Genomic DNA, 18,589 nt, shown 5'->3' with positions numbered 1-18,589 from the left:
TACATTTAGGGCACAGATGGCACTCCTCTGCACAGGAAAGGAGCAGCTGGCACCCCAGGCGGTCTGCCTCAGACACACACAGAGGTGCTCTACAAGAGGTTTCATTGATATAAACTGTGTGGATGGTGGAGGCCCACTCGGCCTTTTTTCTGCAAAGGGCGGGACAGTGAGTACTTTAGGCATTGTGGGGCCAGAGGTTTCTGTTGCCACTACTCAACTCTCTGCCACTGTAACATGACAGCAGCCACAGACAATACAAGAAAAAATGGGGATGGCTGTGTTCCTTCCTATAGCACTTTATTTACAAAAATGGGGGATGCCACATTTGGCCTGCAGGCCAGAGTTTGCCGATTCCTGAGGTAAGACTCCGCTTCAGGTCTGGGTCAATAGATCTTAGAGCTGCTATTAACCGCTATTTTAACATTTCAACCACAAGTCACTCCATACTCAGTTTCCTGTTCATTAAAATTCCTATTTGACTTCAAATTCTGATTCTTTTTCATTATTTAGAGGAAAAGAACCACCTTAAAAAAATCTTTACAATAACAAATAATTTAACCTTCTTCCTAAGCTGATTACCAGAGTATTGATATGATTTAAAAGTGGGTATGTATTACTTTTATATTTTAAAGTAAATTCATTTTTATTTTAAAAAAATAACTGGGGACAACCAGCATTCTTGTAGGTTCTAGTGACAGAATAGCAGGACCTCGTTCTCAGGAAGTTAACAGGGTGAGCCCTAACTGGAGCTCAGAAATCTGGGATTTCTCTTTGGGACTGTGCTGGCAATAAGGGCAGAATGGGTGTAAGGGGAGAAAACTCCTAGTCCTCTAAGGCAGCAAGACCCATCTGTGTGAATGCTACTGCCGTGGCGGCCAACCTCTGGAGTCTTCTGAGCCCTGGGGTGAGCAGGACAGGGGCTGTGGCAGGACCCCACCGCTGGACACCTGTTTCTCGCTTGGGCTGTGTGACACCAGAGCTGCATGGTTCTGGGGAGTACAGCAACGTGGCTCCACAGACTGACAGTCTCCAAAATAGGGAAGTGAGGGGACAAGAAGTCCTACAGGATATGGAAACAGCAGGCAGGATGCCACGGCTGACGGTGTCACTTGCCCCTCAGCAGTGCCCCTTGTCTGACCTGTCTTATGTTTTCTACCACTTACACTGTTTTTTTCTAAAAATTATGGCATCAGTCAAATTAACATCTTATCAATGGATGAATATTAAAAACTAAAATCAGGAGATTAAAAATAACCACAAGCATTCTCTAAACATGCAGAAAAGATTAATTTTCCATAGATTACAAACCCCAAATAACTGGAAATGTTTAAGCAAACGTGGTGTTTTTTTATGAGAGTTCTTGAACTGGCTTCATTCAAGCCAACTGTCTGTTGTTGAACTAGGGCTGAGAAATGAGGTTCATCGAAGAGCTATGGGAACGACAGGACTTCAGGTCACTAAAGGCAATTCTGCCCGAGGTGAGGTCCTCCGGTGTGACAAAGGCCACAGAGCGGAGCCTGCACTGCCACCTGTGAACCCAGTGGCGCTGTGGGGTGCACTCACGTCCTGTGCATCGCTTCCAGTGCTCCTGCCCTACGGTCAGCAGCTCCTTCACGCCGTCATCCATGGCTTTGGTGAATTTACCAACAGCATCACACTTCTGTTCTCTGTGGGGCAAAAACATAAGAAGGCGCCTCCTGGGCTTAGCCACCCAATGCCCATGTCAGGTGGAAGAGAAGCCCCGGCGTGGTAAGGGAGACTCACGCTGCACAGAACCACAGGCACTTGTTTTCTTGCATTATAACAATAGCCCTTTGAGCAAATTAGTCTTACAAACAGGCTTGGTTCAGGTTTTTACAGAACTACTTAGAAATGTGCCGTTTATATTTTACTCTGGCTTCCTTTCCCCCTCAATTCCTTGTGAGTGTTAAATAAAATTATTCTAAAGTGAAGAAAATCCTCATTTCTTGAATATCTTATTTAGTAAAATTCAATCCTGGGAGGTACCATGGAACCTATAAAACAATAATATGGGCTGCTAATGATAGGTGTTCATTCTTCCAACAGTGAGTCACAGAAAATAACCTGGATGCACAACCATCAAGGCAGAGATTTTCAATGGTGTGCCATAAGAATATTTAAAATATGCAGTACCTGACCATTTAGTCAGGGGCACTGACCTCTTTTCCCTTAAACTCTCAAATAAAAAAATGACAACAGCCAACACAACAAGAGCCACTGGTGTGAATGAAAATTATACCTATTTTTTATTTTTGTCAGATTGGCAAAAAAATGTAACATATTTTTTGGTGTGCCACAGAATTTTAGTAATTAGTTTATGTGCCATGAGATGAAAAAGGTTGAAAATCGCTGATCTAAGGTGATACTGAACCTATCAGTCTCTAAAGATGTAAAAAGTATTTACGAACCTGAAAAAATCATCACAATATACTCTTCAATTAAAAAAAAAAGGTGATGCCCGGCCGGGCGTGGCTCAGCGGTTGAGCGTCGACCTAGGATCCAGGCGACTGGGGTTTGATTCCTGGTCAGGGCACATGCCCAGTTGCGGGTTTGATCAATGACTGTCTCATCATTGATGTTTCTATCTCTCTCTCTCCCTCTCCCTTCCTCTCTCTCAAATCAATAAAGATATATTTAAAAAAAATAAAATAAAATAAATAAATAAAAGGTGATAAAGGAGAATGTATGGTGTGAGGTCATTTTTGTTTAAACAGCATTTCCTTTAGATAGATACATATGTACCAAGGGTTGGAAGACTATAGATGTAGGCCAACATACGAACACTGATTTTCTCTTGGTAGTTGAAAGACTGTTTTTGTTTCTTTTCTTGTTTATGTTTTTGGTAACACAAACAATAATTTTATAAGAAAAAATTTTCTTAAAATAAAAATAAAACCTTCAGACTTTTTATTAGTCCTTACTTAGAAAAGGTAGGAACTACTCCAGATTTTCAACTATACCCACATTAAAAACAAGATGACATGATAAAAACAACAGATAAAGAACTCAGAAAAAGCAGGTCAAAGATTACTTCCTTCAAGGCAGTTCAGAGAGAGCTCCACTCTGTGGACTGCGACGTGGGAGTGAGCTGGCTCTGTGCCATGTTGTTTCATCACCCTTTACTGGGAGTAACTACCAACCACTGTGTCAACCCTGAAATCACAGACTTCAAGGTAAAAAGGAAGCAGACTTTCTTTTCATCTGAGGTTCTGGCTGGAAAGATATGCTTTCACACACCAAGATGCTTTCCTTGACTACAAGCCCTACTCAGTTCCTACACTCAAGTCTGACCAAGTTCCACTTGCGGCGGTGCTGGCTAGACCTGTGAGCAAAGGAGGCAGACTCGGTTGAGAAGGCGGCAAATTTGGCAGTATCGCTTACATTTCTGTTAAGTCCAAGTCAGGGGCCTCTGGTTCCATGGTGGAAAATATCATGACTCCCACCAGCTCATCTTTCTCAGCCTTCCTCTTCCCAGTTTTCCATTCCTGTAAATGGGAGCATAATGAGTTAAACTGACTGAGAGCAGAGTCAAACTGGTCTTTCAAAATACCCTAGAATCGGCTCACTGATTCTAATTCTCCGGAAGCAGCTCCCAAGCCATCTCCCCCCTGCATCATGAGCCAAGGCCTACACATCTCAAATGTAATCTCACATGTGATCAGTGCCCCTGCACAGCATGGTCTCTATGAGCCTAAGTCCTTTCCTAGTGAGGTGATTCAGTCAGTGTTCTTTTCCCAACAGCTACCAATCTAAACACAGGGACCATAAACACACCCCACGAATTTTGACAAAAGTGCCTCAAATTTCTAGGTTTAGTTCTAAAAAAGGTTAAATCTTTTCTAAAATACAAGAAGGAAACCAATATTGTGAGCTAGTTTTAAAAACATATTATTGCAATATATATATATATATATAACATATATACACATACAGAAAAGTGCCCAATGCGAGGAGTTCTCACCAAGTAAATTCCTGTGTAATTACCACCAAGACCAACACCAAGACCAAGACCAAGCAAGGGAAGAGCTAGCATTGCAGAAGTCCCTCATGTTCCTTCCCAACCACTGCCCCTTCCTCCCCCACAAGATAACCATTATCCCCTCACTCCTTTATGGTTGTCATTTCCTCACTTTTCTTTAGAATTTTACCACCTAAGCATGAGTACCTAAACTATAGGTTTGCTAGTTTTGTTTTTTAACTAGCAGAGAACTCTATACTATAAAATTTTGTATGTCTGTTCTTTTGCTCAACTTGTGTATAGGAGCTGCATTCACACTGTTATAGCTATACAATATTCCATTGTATGAATATTCTCCCATTTATTTATCCATCCTAAGACTGGTAGATACCCCTGGCCCCTGCCAAGTTATGAATGAAGCTGCTATGTATATGTCTCCTGATATATATAAGTATGCATAATATACATGCATTTCTGTTAGGTATAGACTTTTTTCCTAGGATCAAAATTTATTTCGTATCTGCTGTTGGCAGTTGAGATAATTTATGCTTTCATTCTTTTGTTAAAAATATATCTTTATTGATTTCAGAGAGCGGAAGGGAGAAGGGGAGAGATGCACAGAGGGATAGAAACATCAGTGATGAGAGTCATTGATCAGCTGCCTCCTGCACTTCCCCTACTGGGGATCAAGCCCACAACCTGGGCATGTGCCCTGACTGGGAATTGAACCTTGATGCTCAACGACTGAGCCACTCCAGCAGAGCTATGCTTTTATTCTTTAGATTGTTTTCCAAGATATGTAATAACTGTTATGAGAGAAACTATGAGAAAACATCTTTAGAGAAGAAGATACCTTAAAGAGTACAGTAAAAACTTACTGAGAGCAAAAACTATTTTGCTCAGACAAAAATGAGGTGCCAACCAGGCAATTTTTTCTTGATTATAAAAAAAGAACTGATGACCACTGGCAGAATTACTGCCCACAGGGGCAGGCAGAGGTTAGCATTTATTCTGGACTCTCATCTACAGTTCTGGAAAAACAACTTTGCTTTGATAAGGATGGTTCAATTCCTAATTACCTTTCCTTTCAAAATGCTATTACATTGTAAGGTCAAAGTGTGATCATAGCCCTGGCCAGGTGGCTCACTTGGTTGAGTATTGTCCCATACACCAAAAGGTTGTGGGTTTGATTCTCGGTCAGGGTGCATATGGGAGACAACCAATCAATGTTTCTCACATCGATGTTTCTTTCTTTCTTTCTCTCTCTCTCTCTTGCCCCCCACCCCTTCTCCTCTCTAAAATCAATTTTAAAAATGTGATCATAAAAAACTCACTCTATTTCCCTCACTTCACCCTGATAATATCCTGCAGTTTGAGGTCCATCCTATTTTTTAGCATCTAGGAAACTCACCCCAGCACATCCTTCACCTGGCCCACACTGGGCCAATGTGTTCTCCGTCTATGGAAAATCATCCTGGCAACCTTCCAGAATTCGTGACTAATTTCCTATGGCTCGGATTTAGGTTTACATCCCTACTGTCTTTGTGGAGGAAATGAGAAATAACCACCTAACTAACATAATTTTAACTTCTTTCAGACATAAAACTGGTGTGAATGTGACAATTCTCAAATACACTAAGACTGTCATCATAACATAACCTACCTTTTCATCCCGGAAATTTAGAAACTGCTGGAAAACCTCACTTTCTGAAATTACTGGATGTCGACACATCCTGGTCATCCACGCCTGAAGTCTCTCCATGCGCATTTTGATAAATTCTTCTTCAAAGCGACCTGCAAGGGAAACGCCGAGAGGGATGTACCACTTTGTCTAAAATAAATGACTGTTACTACAACTGAAAAGCTCTTTATATAACTCATGGGTGGGGAATGTCTGGTCCGAATATGGCCCCCGAAATCATTTGGTCTGGCCCTGCCAAGAAAATAGCAGGCGGGACTTGAAATTCAGTAAATCTAGGGGTTTTTCAAAGCTAATTTTAAGTTGATAATTTTGTATGGCCTGAGAATGATGTTATAAATATCCAAATGGCCCTTGGCAGAAAAAAGGTTCCCTCCCCTGATATAGCTAATGGCTACTTGGTAGAAAGTTATTTAGTAAAAGGCAAATCACAGTAATTTTTCACTAACCTACAAACAAGCAACACAGCGGATGCTCAAAGACCCACAGGAATGACACAATAGACTTTTTAGTTTCTAAGAATGAAATTCCAAGTGGACAAGTTAACAAACCTTTTAACTGTGACAAGAATATTATAGCCTCAAAGTGCTATTTTCCTCAAGGATCTCTAAAGTACTTAAAAATTTTTAAGTAAATCTTATTTCAATATGAAAACCTTTTTCTTATAAAGTAATATGTGGCCATATTAAGTCCAATCAGCAAGAAAGAGGAGATATTGTTTAATAAGTAATTCTTAAAAAGTACATGAAATTTCTATATTTAAAAAAATGTAACCAAAGGCAGTATAATCTCAGATACACAAATTTAAATTTAGTATTTATGCAAAGTAACTTAGGACTGTAGCTTTTTTCCCCATTTTTAAAAAATTACTTAAACTGAAATTAGAAAAAGCAATTTTTCCATAAATGCAATAATGAAAGCCGCTATTCCAGAACTTATGACCATCCTAAAACAGAGCTTAACAAGTTATGTTTCTGTTTTAAAAGAAGAAAGTCAGCTTAACAAGCCTGATGTACTGAACATCAAGTGAACACTGAGAAATTCTATAAGCCCACCAAACAAAATCACTATCAGTTAAAAAGGCTTCCAGAGATGGAAATTCCAGCTACAGTCAAGTGAGGCAATCGGCTAACTCAGTCCCCCCAAAATAACTATAAACCCAGAAAAGCAAAACAATCAGTGCTCTGGAAATCAACCGAAGGCAAACAGCCATCTGAGAAGTGTTTATGTTTGCAAAACAGCTGAACTTCAGGCAAGGACAGTGGAAATCTGTGGCATTCTGGCTTGGGGCTGCTCCTGCCTTCCCCTGGTGCCCCTCCCCTCCCACTACTTGGTTGACATGGTGGTTCTGCCAGGGTGGAGCAGGGTGTGGAGATTATCAGCTGCAGCTTCCCTGGTGAGGAAAGAGCCTCACTTGATGTGGAGCAGTAGGAGATGCCCACGCTCAGTGCTGGTGGCAGTGACAATCCAGAGGCTGGTGAAAAGAGAGGGCCAATAGCTCCACTAGCCAAGGTTACATAGTTGAGCCAAGACTTTCCAGGCTGAGGCTCAGTGCATAAACAGTGGAGACTTGATGGGGTCCAAGCCAGGCACACACTCCTGGCCAACTCAAGAGACTGCACACGCATGTAAAGGAGACACAAAAGGGCCCTTGAGAAAGGAGAAACCAGCGCTAACTTGAAAATGACCTGAGCTTTGAATGTGCTCCCCTACTCAAACAGATCCACTGGCAGAGGGGAGACGCCTTAATGGCTTGAAGAAGGCTCACCACCAATATACACAGACACAGCTGAACCCTAGGGAGCCAAACTTAAAAAATAAAATAATAAAATAAAGAATAAAGTAATAAAATAAATAATTCAGCTGCAGGAGAGATAAATTTTAGAGATTTAGCCCAAGCAAGTTACTTATAAAACAAACAAATAAAAAAATAAAGCAGAAACAACTTTCAGAGAAAAAAATCTGAGTTCAGAATTGCTGAACCATATTCTCCAAAATGTTCAGTTTTCAACAAAAATTTGAGATTGCAAAGAAACATCAAGGTATAATCCATACTGAGGGGAAAAAACAGTCAGGAGAAACAGTCTCTAAGTACTCCCAGATGTTGAATTTTACAACAAAACCAAAACAAGCAGACAAAGAAGCTTCTATAAATATGTTCAAAGAACTAAAAGAAGCCATGTTTAAAAAAATTGAAGAAAAGTATGACAAGGACTCAACAAATAGAGATTCTTACAGAGACAGGAATTATGTAAAAAAGAATAAAATAAAAAGCGTGAAGCTGAAAATACAATAACTGAAATTACAAATTCACTGAAGGGTTTAACAGCAGATTCAAGATGGCACAAGAATGAGTGAATCTGAAAATAAATCAACAGAAGTTATTTAATCTGAAGAACAGAGAGAAATAAAACTAAAGTAAAACAAACAGCTTCAGAAAGCATCAAACACACCAACACACTTGTGATGAGAGAACCCAAAGGAGAAGAGAAAGAAAAAGAAAAAAGATTTGAAGAAATAATGTGGGAAATTTTCCCAAATTTGACTGAAAACTTTAATTTATACTCCCAAGAAGCTCAACAAACCCCATGTAGGATAAATATAAAGAATCTACACCAAGATATAGCAGAATCAAACCACTAAAATACAAAAACAAAAAGAAAATGCTGAAAGCAGCAAGTGAAAAGCAATTCATCATGTGTGGTGGGGTGTGCATGCACCTGTGTATCTGTGTGATGGGTCTGGGCAGCTCCTGTGTATTAAAGCACTTCGAATTCTGCACGTACTATGAGTAAAGATTAAGTACTACGTATGTTTAGGCTGTGAAGAAACAGTCTCATCTGCTGGGAAGAAGGTGAACCCCCACCCTCACCTCCTGGACAGAGAAGACCCAGTAAAATCCCCATCATGAGCAAGTGAGTTACACCAAGAGTTCATAGCCCACACAACGGCTGATTCTTCTTCTTCCTGAAATGTCTCTGACATAGCTGGTTTATTTACAAATGATGACTTCAGGTGTTATTTTGTGCTTGGTAAGGTTGCAGAGAATTTGAAAAAAAGGGGGAAGAGATATTTCCACTTCCCCATGCTCAATGGACCTTAGATTTTCACAAAGAATGTGAATATACCAGTTTTGTACCCAGGAGTAAAACCAGATTCATTCAATATTATTTCATAAAAAACAAAATCTATGAACAAATGAAAAATGTTAGCTGGGCTTGGCTGGCGTGACTCAGTGGTTGAGCGTCTACCTACGATCCAGGAGATCGTAGTTTGATTCCCGGTCAGGGCACATGCCAGGGTTGTGGGCTCGATCCCCAGTGCGGGGAGTGCAGGAGGCAGCCAATCAATGACTCTCTCATCATTGATGTTTCTATCTCTCTCTACCTCTCCCTTCCTCTCTGAAATTAATAAAGATATATTTTTTAAAAAAGTTAGCTGTAAGTTTTCAGAGACTGATCAGCAAGTACACAGAGATGCCGTGATATTATCTACTTGGCATTCCTTTTCTGTTCTCCAAGATTTAAGTATGAGGGGAGTTCACACAATAATGATCCTGTGGCATCAAGGGCAGGAGGCAAACAAGAGGAGGGAGGGATAAAGTGGCTTCTGTGCCTTTCAGTTTCCTCGGCACATCTCCCAGTCAGTGAATCAAAGCTCAACTCTCTACACAGGAGAGGCTGTTGCTTTCTGGCTTTTCTATGACATTCACCTGGCTCTGGGCCTGAACTTTTTTTAAAAAAACACCAACACCACAAACCTTAATATGGAAACAGAACCATGATTCCGTGATGCTTTAAAATAGCACAGAGTTATCTGATTTAGAATAAACAGTGTATTAAAGTCTAAGGAATCTGAAAATTCCTCAGCCCTAAAATAACTCATTAATCCATTTATTTCATATATTGGGCCAATCAAGTTGATAAAGGAGAGGATAAAATAATTCAGGAAACTGAATTTTGAAAATATGGAGAAAGGCAGACTGAAGTTTTCATGGAAAGAAATCTCTATTTATTTATTTATTAAATATATCTTTACTGATTTCAGAGAGAGGAAAGGAGAGGGAGAGAGAGAGAAACATGAATGATGAGAGAGTCATTGATCGGCTGCCTCCTGCACACCCCCTGACTGGGGATCAAGCCTGCAACCCGGGCCTGTGCCCTGACCGGGAATCGAACCCTGATCGCCTGGATCCTAGGTCGACGTTCAACCACTGAGCCACACCCAGCAGGGGCTCAATTTTTTTTAAAGAAAGCTGTGATTTAAAGCAATAAGGATGACAAACCAGGCACAGAACTAGGGGTACAGTGACACCTCTGAGTGGAAGGAGGCAACAATGCACATCAGCCTGGCCACCCTGACACAGCTTCCACTCAACTGCCCCCCTGCCCTATAAGGGGCTGATCAGGAGTCACCCAGAAGAGGGCAAGAATGTGTTTATCCCTGGCAATGTAGCCCCAGCCCCACTCTCAATTTTGCTGTGACAATTTGAAATTTTTGAAAATTAAAATCAAGATCAAAACAACTTTTTAAAAACAAATGTTTCAATCGCCTTAAAAATTTTCAGAGAAACATAAAACAAAGTACAAAGTAAAGTTTTAAGGAGTACAACTTTCTTATCCTAAGGTTACTAATTCTAACTAAAGATCGGTTGGTCCACATCTCACAATGTACACAGAGCGAGCCTTGGAATCAGATTCGTTCCTTCTGTAGCAATGCTGAGCGGAGTGTGCTTAGCGTCTCTAAACAGTGACAGCATGGTGAAACGTCTAGGCACACAAGACCCCGGCCTGGAGGGATACACTTCACTACAGCCCTGAGGTGTCCTGAGGGGGCTCTGCCTTTGGCTGGTTAAGATTCTCGGTTCCTCTCTGAAGTATTATCTCAACTCCTACTGAGGATTAAACCCTGTCGGGTCTTCCTGACATCACTGGGTTCAGGTCAGCCTGTTGATGTCGTCTACTTCCCTCAGAGGCCTGTCTAGCTCGGACCTTTTAAGCTTTACTCTCATCTTGGATCCTTTCCATTCCATACTTACTAGTTTCATTTATTGGAAAAGTGTCTAGCTACATACTAAAACTCTTTCCAATCTTTAGTAAAGCTCAACTTCTTTACAAACTTTATTCCAAGAAAAACATAATGAGTCCTGAGTACTAATATTCCAGGTTCTATAAGGAGATTTAAAAAACATCAATGAGAGCTCTCAAAACAGACACAGAAACCAAAACTCTGACTGTGTGTTTACAAGGGACTCTGGTAGCACCGTGGATTATTGACCAGGCTACTCGGGGCAGGGAAGGGGAAATACGCCGCCTTAAACAAATAAGAAAACAGCAGAGACTAATGATAAATAATAAATAAAAACATTTAAATATAAATAGTCACCTAAATAATTGAGCAGAAAACCTGCCATCTCCCTACATTAACAGTCTGAAGCTCCGTGGTTTCCACTTCTGATGTTTACAAACTTCAATGAAACAATACACCTGGACCGCATGAGGTGTTCACACCAGCTGGGTCATAGATTTGTATTTCCACTTTAGACTATTTGGATCATTTCTATTTTCTCAGGTATCATTTTTCATACTTAAAAAAATCACGTACTTCTTTTATAGGAAAGGATGTAGCAACAGACACAATGACTTTGCTAGAATTCAAGATACGTATACAAGAATTCTGATAGGAAATTTTGTGCAACTTTCTCGTTAGGTGTTTAGGTAACTTCCAAATATATGCACAATATATATAGCTGTATATAAGCTACTATTTCCAAACTCCCACATCTGGCTCCTCTAGAGGACGGAAAACGCCATCACTGATTTACATCAGGAAGCTCTAACTGGAGTCCTTTTACCTGTCATCCTGAGTTCAGTGTCACACATACTCACCTGTGACCTGCTTGTCTGGAAGAGAAGGGATTGGAATGGCTGACCCAAACTTAACCAGGAGACGTTCATATAACCAGTCAAAGTGCTTATACCTGTGGTTTACAGATCGATTAGTATTCTACAAAATAAGGGAAAGAGGAGAAAAAGTTACAGTGCAAATTATAGAAAATGAAGAAAAGAGCCAATTCTAACTAGTGACATAAGTGTGATTCTGCTTTTGATAACTGGGATACTTACAGTGGGTGTTAGCTGATACTCAATGTAGCTCTTCAGCCCATACATTTTGGAGCCTTTCCTGGGGTCTGCTACCACACAGTCAAAGGTAGAGGTAGGATAAACCCACATCGGGCCATAATCTCCAACCTACACAATGTTCCAGGGAGAGTTAATTTTGTTACAAGGAAAAACGGTAAATAAAATTGATGTAAGTCATCAAATGGTTCTCTTTAGGACTAGAAGTCCTTTGGAGGGTCATTCTTGCCCTTGTTTGAGCCATTTCATAAATGTGCTCTGTTGCTGCTGCGGTTCTATTTGAAGGCACATTCTCTAGGGCAGACTCTTCTGTTCCTCCTATGGGCATTCCAGGCCAGGCAGGAGAGATGCCTACCTCCCTCCCCTCTGGAATGCTGACAGAACACAGCTTTCCTCTCTCTGGTCCAGCCGTCTTAGTTATATGTACAAAGAGCTAATTTTAAACAATTTCTTATCTCTCATGGACTGATAATTTGTGAAATATAAAATTACACCCTTGGATGTCTGAATAATGACAAATTGCCATCCAGCTTTCTCAACATTCTCATTTTCTGCATACCCAGTCCTAATTCTTTTTAAAGGTGGAAGGAAGAAAAAGTAGGATGGGGTATGAATGTTCTGAGGTTATTAGGTCAGGATGATGACTGGGGTCCAGAGAATTTTAATAAGGGACTAAAAAGATCTCTTAACAATAAGCTACTCCGAATCCCCCAGAGGGAGCCCCGATCTAGAAAACTCTTAAAACTGCAGAGCAGGAATCTCTAAGAGGAGTCTCTGGGGAAATTCTCACAGTCACTGGGACGAAGAGAGGCAATTCTGATCTACTAGGGCTCAATACCTATGGTCACATTTTATTAGTGGGGAGAGTTACTGTGCCTTAAAAGCAAACAACCGGGTCTCTGCTTTCTCCTGGTTTCCTGAAGACCTGATGGCTTTCCTAGGCTTCCTTTCAAAACCATGCAAGAAGCCTATGAAGGCAAGCCTGCCTGCAGGGTACATGGCCCAGTTCTACCTAAGACTTTTGGGACATAAACGATGGGGTCCTTTAGCTCTGTTCCACCACTGCCACGCTTGTGACAAAGTCCCCTTTGAGAATCCAAGGGGCAGGGCCATGGGCTCGTAACTGTGTGGAGTTTTAAATTTAATGAAAAGAATAATTTGGTACTTACAAAAAAGTCTGGAGACAAAGAAAATAAGTTATAATAATTTTAATCTAATGATGCCATTAGGAATATCTGCCTTAGATAAATATCTCAGAAGATAATTACCCCAAATTTGCTTTGAGGGAAGAAGGAAAAAAGAGGTCTTGGTCACATCCCTTCTCTCTGGAGGTTTCTAGGTTTCAGAGATGTGGGAACAAGTAATAAAATAAGTCCACTATCATTCTTGCAATTTTATGAAGTTTCCTAGGACCCAGAGATTACAGAACAAGACCAGATGTTTCCTCCTCCTTGTTTGAGTCCATGGTGATTACACTCAAGGTTCCCCCCATCTTATAGTTACAAGGTTAAGTCAACAGAGCCAGAAGATAGCCACAGTTTTCTTTTCCGGAATTTTATCTGGTAATATCAGCTATATAATGCTTAGGAAATCTATCAGCAATCAATGCTTGGGTGAAAGAGCCCATGCATGTGATACAATAATCAAGTTATTCTAAGAGAGATATTCTTAACGGTGTCATTAACTCCCAGCTTTTATTTGCTAGCTCCTTATGACCTGACAGCTGGATTACTGGAATAAAGACTAATTATTATCAACATAGTGGAAAAGGCACTTTATTCTGATAACATGCATGTACTTTGCAAGGCAGAAACCTAAATATTTGAATTGGGTTTATTAGCCAAACAGATAAGACTGGTAGAAAAACAGCAAGTAAAAGATACTTCAAGACACCACAGAGATGAAAAATTAAAAGCATATATACTATAGCTGTTGTTGGTTCAATACCAAATCTGAAAGGTAAATGTAAAAAAAATCTAAACAATATAATGGCAGATATGAATTTGTACTAATTATCTTCAGTACTCTTAAAATACTAGTACATACTATCAATTATTTAGAGCATTAAGTGTGGTTAAAAATATTTTCCAAATGAATAATAATCCTCTTAGCTTTAAAGCATATAAAAGAGCTCAATCAGAAACACAGCAGACAAACAAAAATAAACAAACTTACAATGATAGGAATTTTCTCTTTGGGTTTTGCTAGTTGCTTAGTCAACAAATACTGTTCCATCCCAGGTTTCGCAAATCCCGGAAATCTAATCATGAAGACAAATGCTCTTGAGTCTTAATGTCTTCCTTAAAAGAATTACACAGTTCTCATCCACATTTACTTAATATGACAATTTTAACCTTGTTCTGTCTCTCAGATGTACCAGAACTAGGAAACTGTGGTAAATGAAACCTAATGTAATCAGATTGTTCAATGGCCAATTAGTCATTTAATTAAGCTTTATCAGGTAAGAGAACAGTCTGGCTCCAGAAGGTGTGATATTTATGGTACTCCATTTGCTTAACTGGATCTGAAACACTCTCTCACCCCACAGTGAAGGGCAGACCAGAAAAACATCCCCCAGGTCACAGGAGATGCTACTGAGCATATCAATGGGAGCTGACCACAGGGGGGAATGAATTGCCCCCCCCCCAAAAGTTTATGACACAAAAGAAAACTAGTTTTCTTCATAGAGACCTGAAACATAATAAAATTGGCTACTTCCAGAAATCAACTCTAAATCCAAAGCAAATTTCTAAAACTGGAGAAAAGCTGGAATACATGCATAGCCATCCAAAGTGCTACTTCTAAAGAAGACAAGATTAATTTGGGTTTTAGAAATTTTTGCAGATGCAAATTAAGACTGCTTTAATTTGGTTTCAATCTGGAATGAAATTTTAGAGCAGAAAATTCTTAAAGCCAACCCCTTTACTTTGGAGATGAGGAAACTGAGGTTCAAACAGGTCGTCTAACTTCCTCAAGATCATACAGCAAGTTAGAAAGCAAGCGTGGAGCAGTGGAAAGAACGCACGGCAGTGGAGCCAGAGGCCTGGGCACCAGCCACCACCTCACTTTCTAGCTACGAAAACCTGGCCAGTCATGTGCTTCCTCATTTTCATACTGGCATGAAGAAACACATCTATTTAAACGGGTTTTAAATATACTCTGTATTCCGGTTTAAAGAACAGAGAACAGTACCCATCGCTACTGACCAGACTGAAAACTTCAAGTCTGACTCCAAGAAGCTGGACACTGGCAGTAACAAGTGACTGATTTCATTATGTAAGGACTGAGCATGAAAACACATGATGGAAGAAACCAGGCAGAGAGGAAGGAAAGTGGGTAGTAAAAGATGACATTTAATCACTGATGCTCTTTAAATATCATAGGGAGATTCGTAGAACTTATTAAACTTATAAATATGAGTGTAGCTCCAGAGCTAGAGCCTCATATCTAGAGACATACATCAAACATTATGTTTACAATTTTTTTCTAGATATAGGTTAACATTCCTTGGTATCTGCTTTGAATCATAGTATTGGAACATTGAAAAAAAGTATCAGTAATTTTAGAAAATAAAACTATTTTAAACACAACTGCTGTAAGAAAGAGTACTTGATTCTTATGGAACTCAAGCTGCACTGGTGTATACACTGGTGTAAACTATAGACTATCCAGAACTCTCTACCAAGGAATGCTGCAGTGCTCTGTCCATATTTACCAAATGCTTTCCTGTTAAGCAGTGCATCTACAAGTACTGTTCAAAACTTTTTTTAATCTAAGAGAAATCTAGGTGAAAACAATCTTAAATACATTAAGCATAGTTAGCTTAGAGCATGTACTCAGGAAATCGAGGGACTAGATTGGAATCCTGTGTGAGTTTGGACAGTTACTTAACCTCTCTGGGCTTCAGTTTTCCCCACACTAGAATAGAGATTATATGTACTACCAAGGAATATGAGGGTCCCATGAGAATGCATGCAAACCACTTTGCACAATGCCTGGCAATTCGGTAAGCGATCAATAAATAGTAAAACATTTTAAAAAGAGTTATTATTTTTGGTTTTTCTGTGACATCAACAATGAAACCCTAATATATCATGGAGTTGATAAAGGTAAAAACAGTGTTTACAGATCATTAAACAGGACAAATACTTCCTTTAAAATGAAAAAAATATTAAAATAAGCTATCAAGCTAAGATGCAAATAAAAGTGAGCAAATCACAAAACTTTGTAAATCACTAAGAGAAAAAGCCTCTGTATCTTATGTCTATACCTACACAGAGTTCCCATCCCCTGAATCTCTTTATACCTACTTGTTAAGTGGCAGCTTCATGGACGAGGCACCAGCACGGCTGTTTCCGCGCTGAGCACCTCCTGCTTCGGCCGCCTCTGAGTCCTTGAAGTAGGGAGATGATGACTTGGGGTCGTCCCAGTCTTCGTCCCAGTCATCGTCGTCACCAGTTGCTAGGGGTGGACACCGAAGATGGTCAGTAAAGAAAAACAAAATAAAAAGGGAACGACTTAATTTTCTGATAAAAATTACTGACTGGGTTGACCAATTGAAAAAAAGGAGAAGCCAGGCCGGTGTGGTTCAGTGGTTGACTGTCACTCCATGAACCAAGAGATCACCAGTTCTATTCCCGGTCCGGGCACATGACCAGGTTAGGGGCTTGATCCCTTCCCTGTAGGGGAGGGGGCGTGCAGGAGGCAGTCGATCAATGGCTCTCTCTCTTCATTAATGTTTCTCTCTCTCTATCCCTCCCACTTTCTATCTAAAGAAAAAAATCAATAAAAAAAAAAATTTTTTTTTTCAAAAGAGGAGGAAAGGGTGGACTATAAGCCTACAGTGTAGACATGAAGAGTACAGGCTCCATAGTCAGTTAAGGCTGAGTTGTAGATTTTGCCTTTTAGTACAAAAAAAAGTTAGAAACAGCTTCAAGAGGACTGTCAGTCCAAGTAACTTCACATGAATGCAGAATATAAAAATGCTACAAGGTATGCAAGGGAAGGCCTCTTCTAGAGGTCCATACATTAATAAATCTAGCTTTATAAACTTGCAAATAGGCAGATCAAATACCCTTTAAGTCAAGAAGATTGGGGAAGACAAAAGCTATGATAACACTTTGAAAAGGAATGGTGTAACACTAATCATAACAAAGGGTGAGAGCAGGCAGTGAGGGGAGAGAGGGAAAGAAACAGGGTGGGGATGGGGAAGAAAGGGAATAGAAATATGAGAGACATGAGGTATAGCCAGCACCAGCAGCCTGACGTAACAGTGATCTGCGTGCCAGCTTTCCTGCTTCCTTCCTCCACTGTCTGTGTCTGTCTCCCACCTCTGATGGTCTGAGGTGGCCTTTTGCTATTAGGCAGGAAATGGCCTTGGGATCTCTGCCCTCAGAGTGCCACCACGAGACACAAATGCCAAAACAAAAGAGAAAAGAACAGAAAGTATTAGAAGGATCTGGGCCAAGTTTCCTGGGTCCATGCCACGTTACTAAGAACTACACGTCAGCAGTCTCGTCTCAACATTTCTACTTAGCCCGAGACTCCTGGTCCTGCCAACAGTGCCGTTCCTTCTACGAGCTTGGAACCAGTACCTGTGCCCTTTATGGTTCCCATGTGCAAGTCCTAGCCATTTAGCACGTTAAATTTCTGCACAATATGCTCATATAGGGATCATAAAAAATGTTGAGCAGATTTTAATCTTATTTCATTTCAGAACCGACGAAAATATCCTTCCTTAATTTCTGAATTGTTTCCCCATCTATAAATTCCTCTTCTGCCTCAGTATTTCCATTAATAGCCTGGGAGTCAAACAGATAGTTTAGGAGAAGACGGAACAGCTAGGTCAGAGATCATAAACCAGCAGGTGATGCACCATATTTAATCTGTATACACATTTTTTTCGCCCAAGATTTACAAGCAAATAAATATGTGTTAACTGCCAAGATTTTAAAATGTTCTTTTGCTTTATGAACCTGGCCCCTGCAAGCAACATGTATATCTGTGACTCCTTGAGAGATAACAGATTGGACTAAAGGTCATAATTAACAACTACTTACAACAGATCCAGACTAATAGGTTTGCTATTAGTGAGTAGGAGGACCTGCAAGCAGTTCCTTGGATTAAAATCTATTTTTACTCCGATGCCCCAGTCACTTTAAGGGCGGGTCCCATCGCCAGCAGAGCCCTCTTCCTCACCTGGTCCTTGGTAGGCCTGGGGATGACCAAAGGCAGTGTCCCAGTTATTGGAAGTGTTTCTCTGGGCTGCAGACCCCTCTGGCTTGGCTCCCCAGCCATCTGTGCTGTCCCAGTTTCCAGATTTGGAGGCACTCCAGGCTGACCAGGGGTCACTGCCACTGCTGACCTGTTGTTAGGGGTAAAAAAGAAGAAAATACTTGTAACTTCTAGAAAGCATTGCTCAATTCAGTAGGAATCACGTGACAATGGAATACAATAAGAGTACTGAAAGAAACCATAGAAATTTAAAACAATTTTAAATTTAAATAAAAAATCTTAGACTTGTAGGAAAGCACAGAAAGCAACATCAACCTGATTTTATTGATGTTAACATTTTGCCATATTTGCTTAGCACTTTACAACCAGCAACAAAGAAACTGTTAGACTAGCATCCCGCTCCCTCCCTTTCTTCTTCCTCCCCGAATAACTACCTTTCTGCACTGAGTCATTCCATGTGTATCCATATGCTACCACTGCTTACGTAAACATTTATAGATAACTGTTTCATACTTTCAGAATGGAACTAAGTATACT

General features: G+C 40.3%; 1 protein-coding gene across 1 annotated transcript in view; it reads right to left on the bottom strand.

The window, feature by feature from the left end:
* The window catches only part of SNX9 (sorting nexin 9), a 74,117-nt gene that overhangs the window by 11,663 nt on the left and 43,865 nt on the right, over nt 1-18,589 (bottom strand). The window contains 8 exon segments of the mRNA XM_081139614.1: nt 1,564-1,667; nt 3,403-3,506; nt 5,643-5,773; nt 11,567-11,684; nt 11,804-11,929; nt 13,994-14,078; nt 16,129-16,279; nt 18,017-18,182. Of these exon segments, the coding sequence (XP_080995740.1) occupies nt 1,564-1,667; nt 3,403-3,506; nt 5,643-5,773; nt 11,567-11,684; nt 11,804-11,929; nt 13,994-14,078; nt 16,129-16,279; nt 18,017-18,182 (985 nt within the window).

Source organism: Miniopterus schreibersii, assembly GCF_964146895.1.
Source record: "Miniopterus schreibersii genome assembly, chromosome: 6".
Lineage (NCBI taxonomy): Eukaryota > Metazoa > Chordata > Mammalia > Chiroptera > Miniopteridae > Miniopterus > Miniopterus schreibersii.
This window is presented reverse-complemented; position numbering and strand designations above follow the sequence as displayed.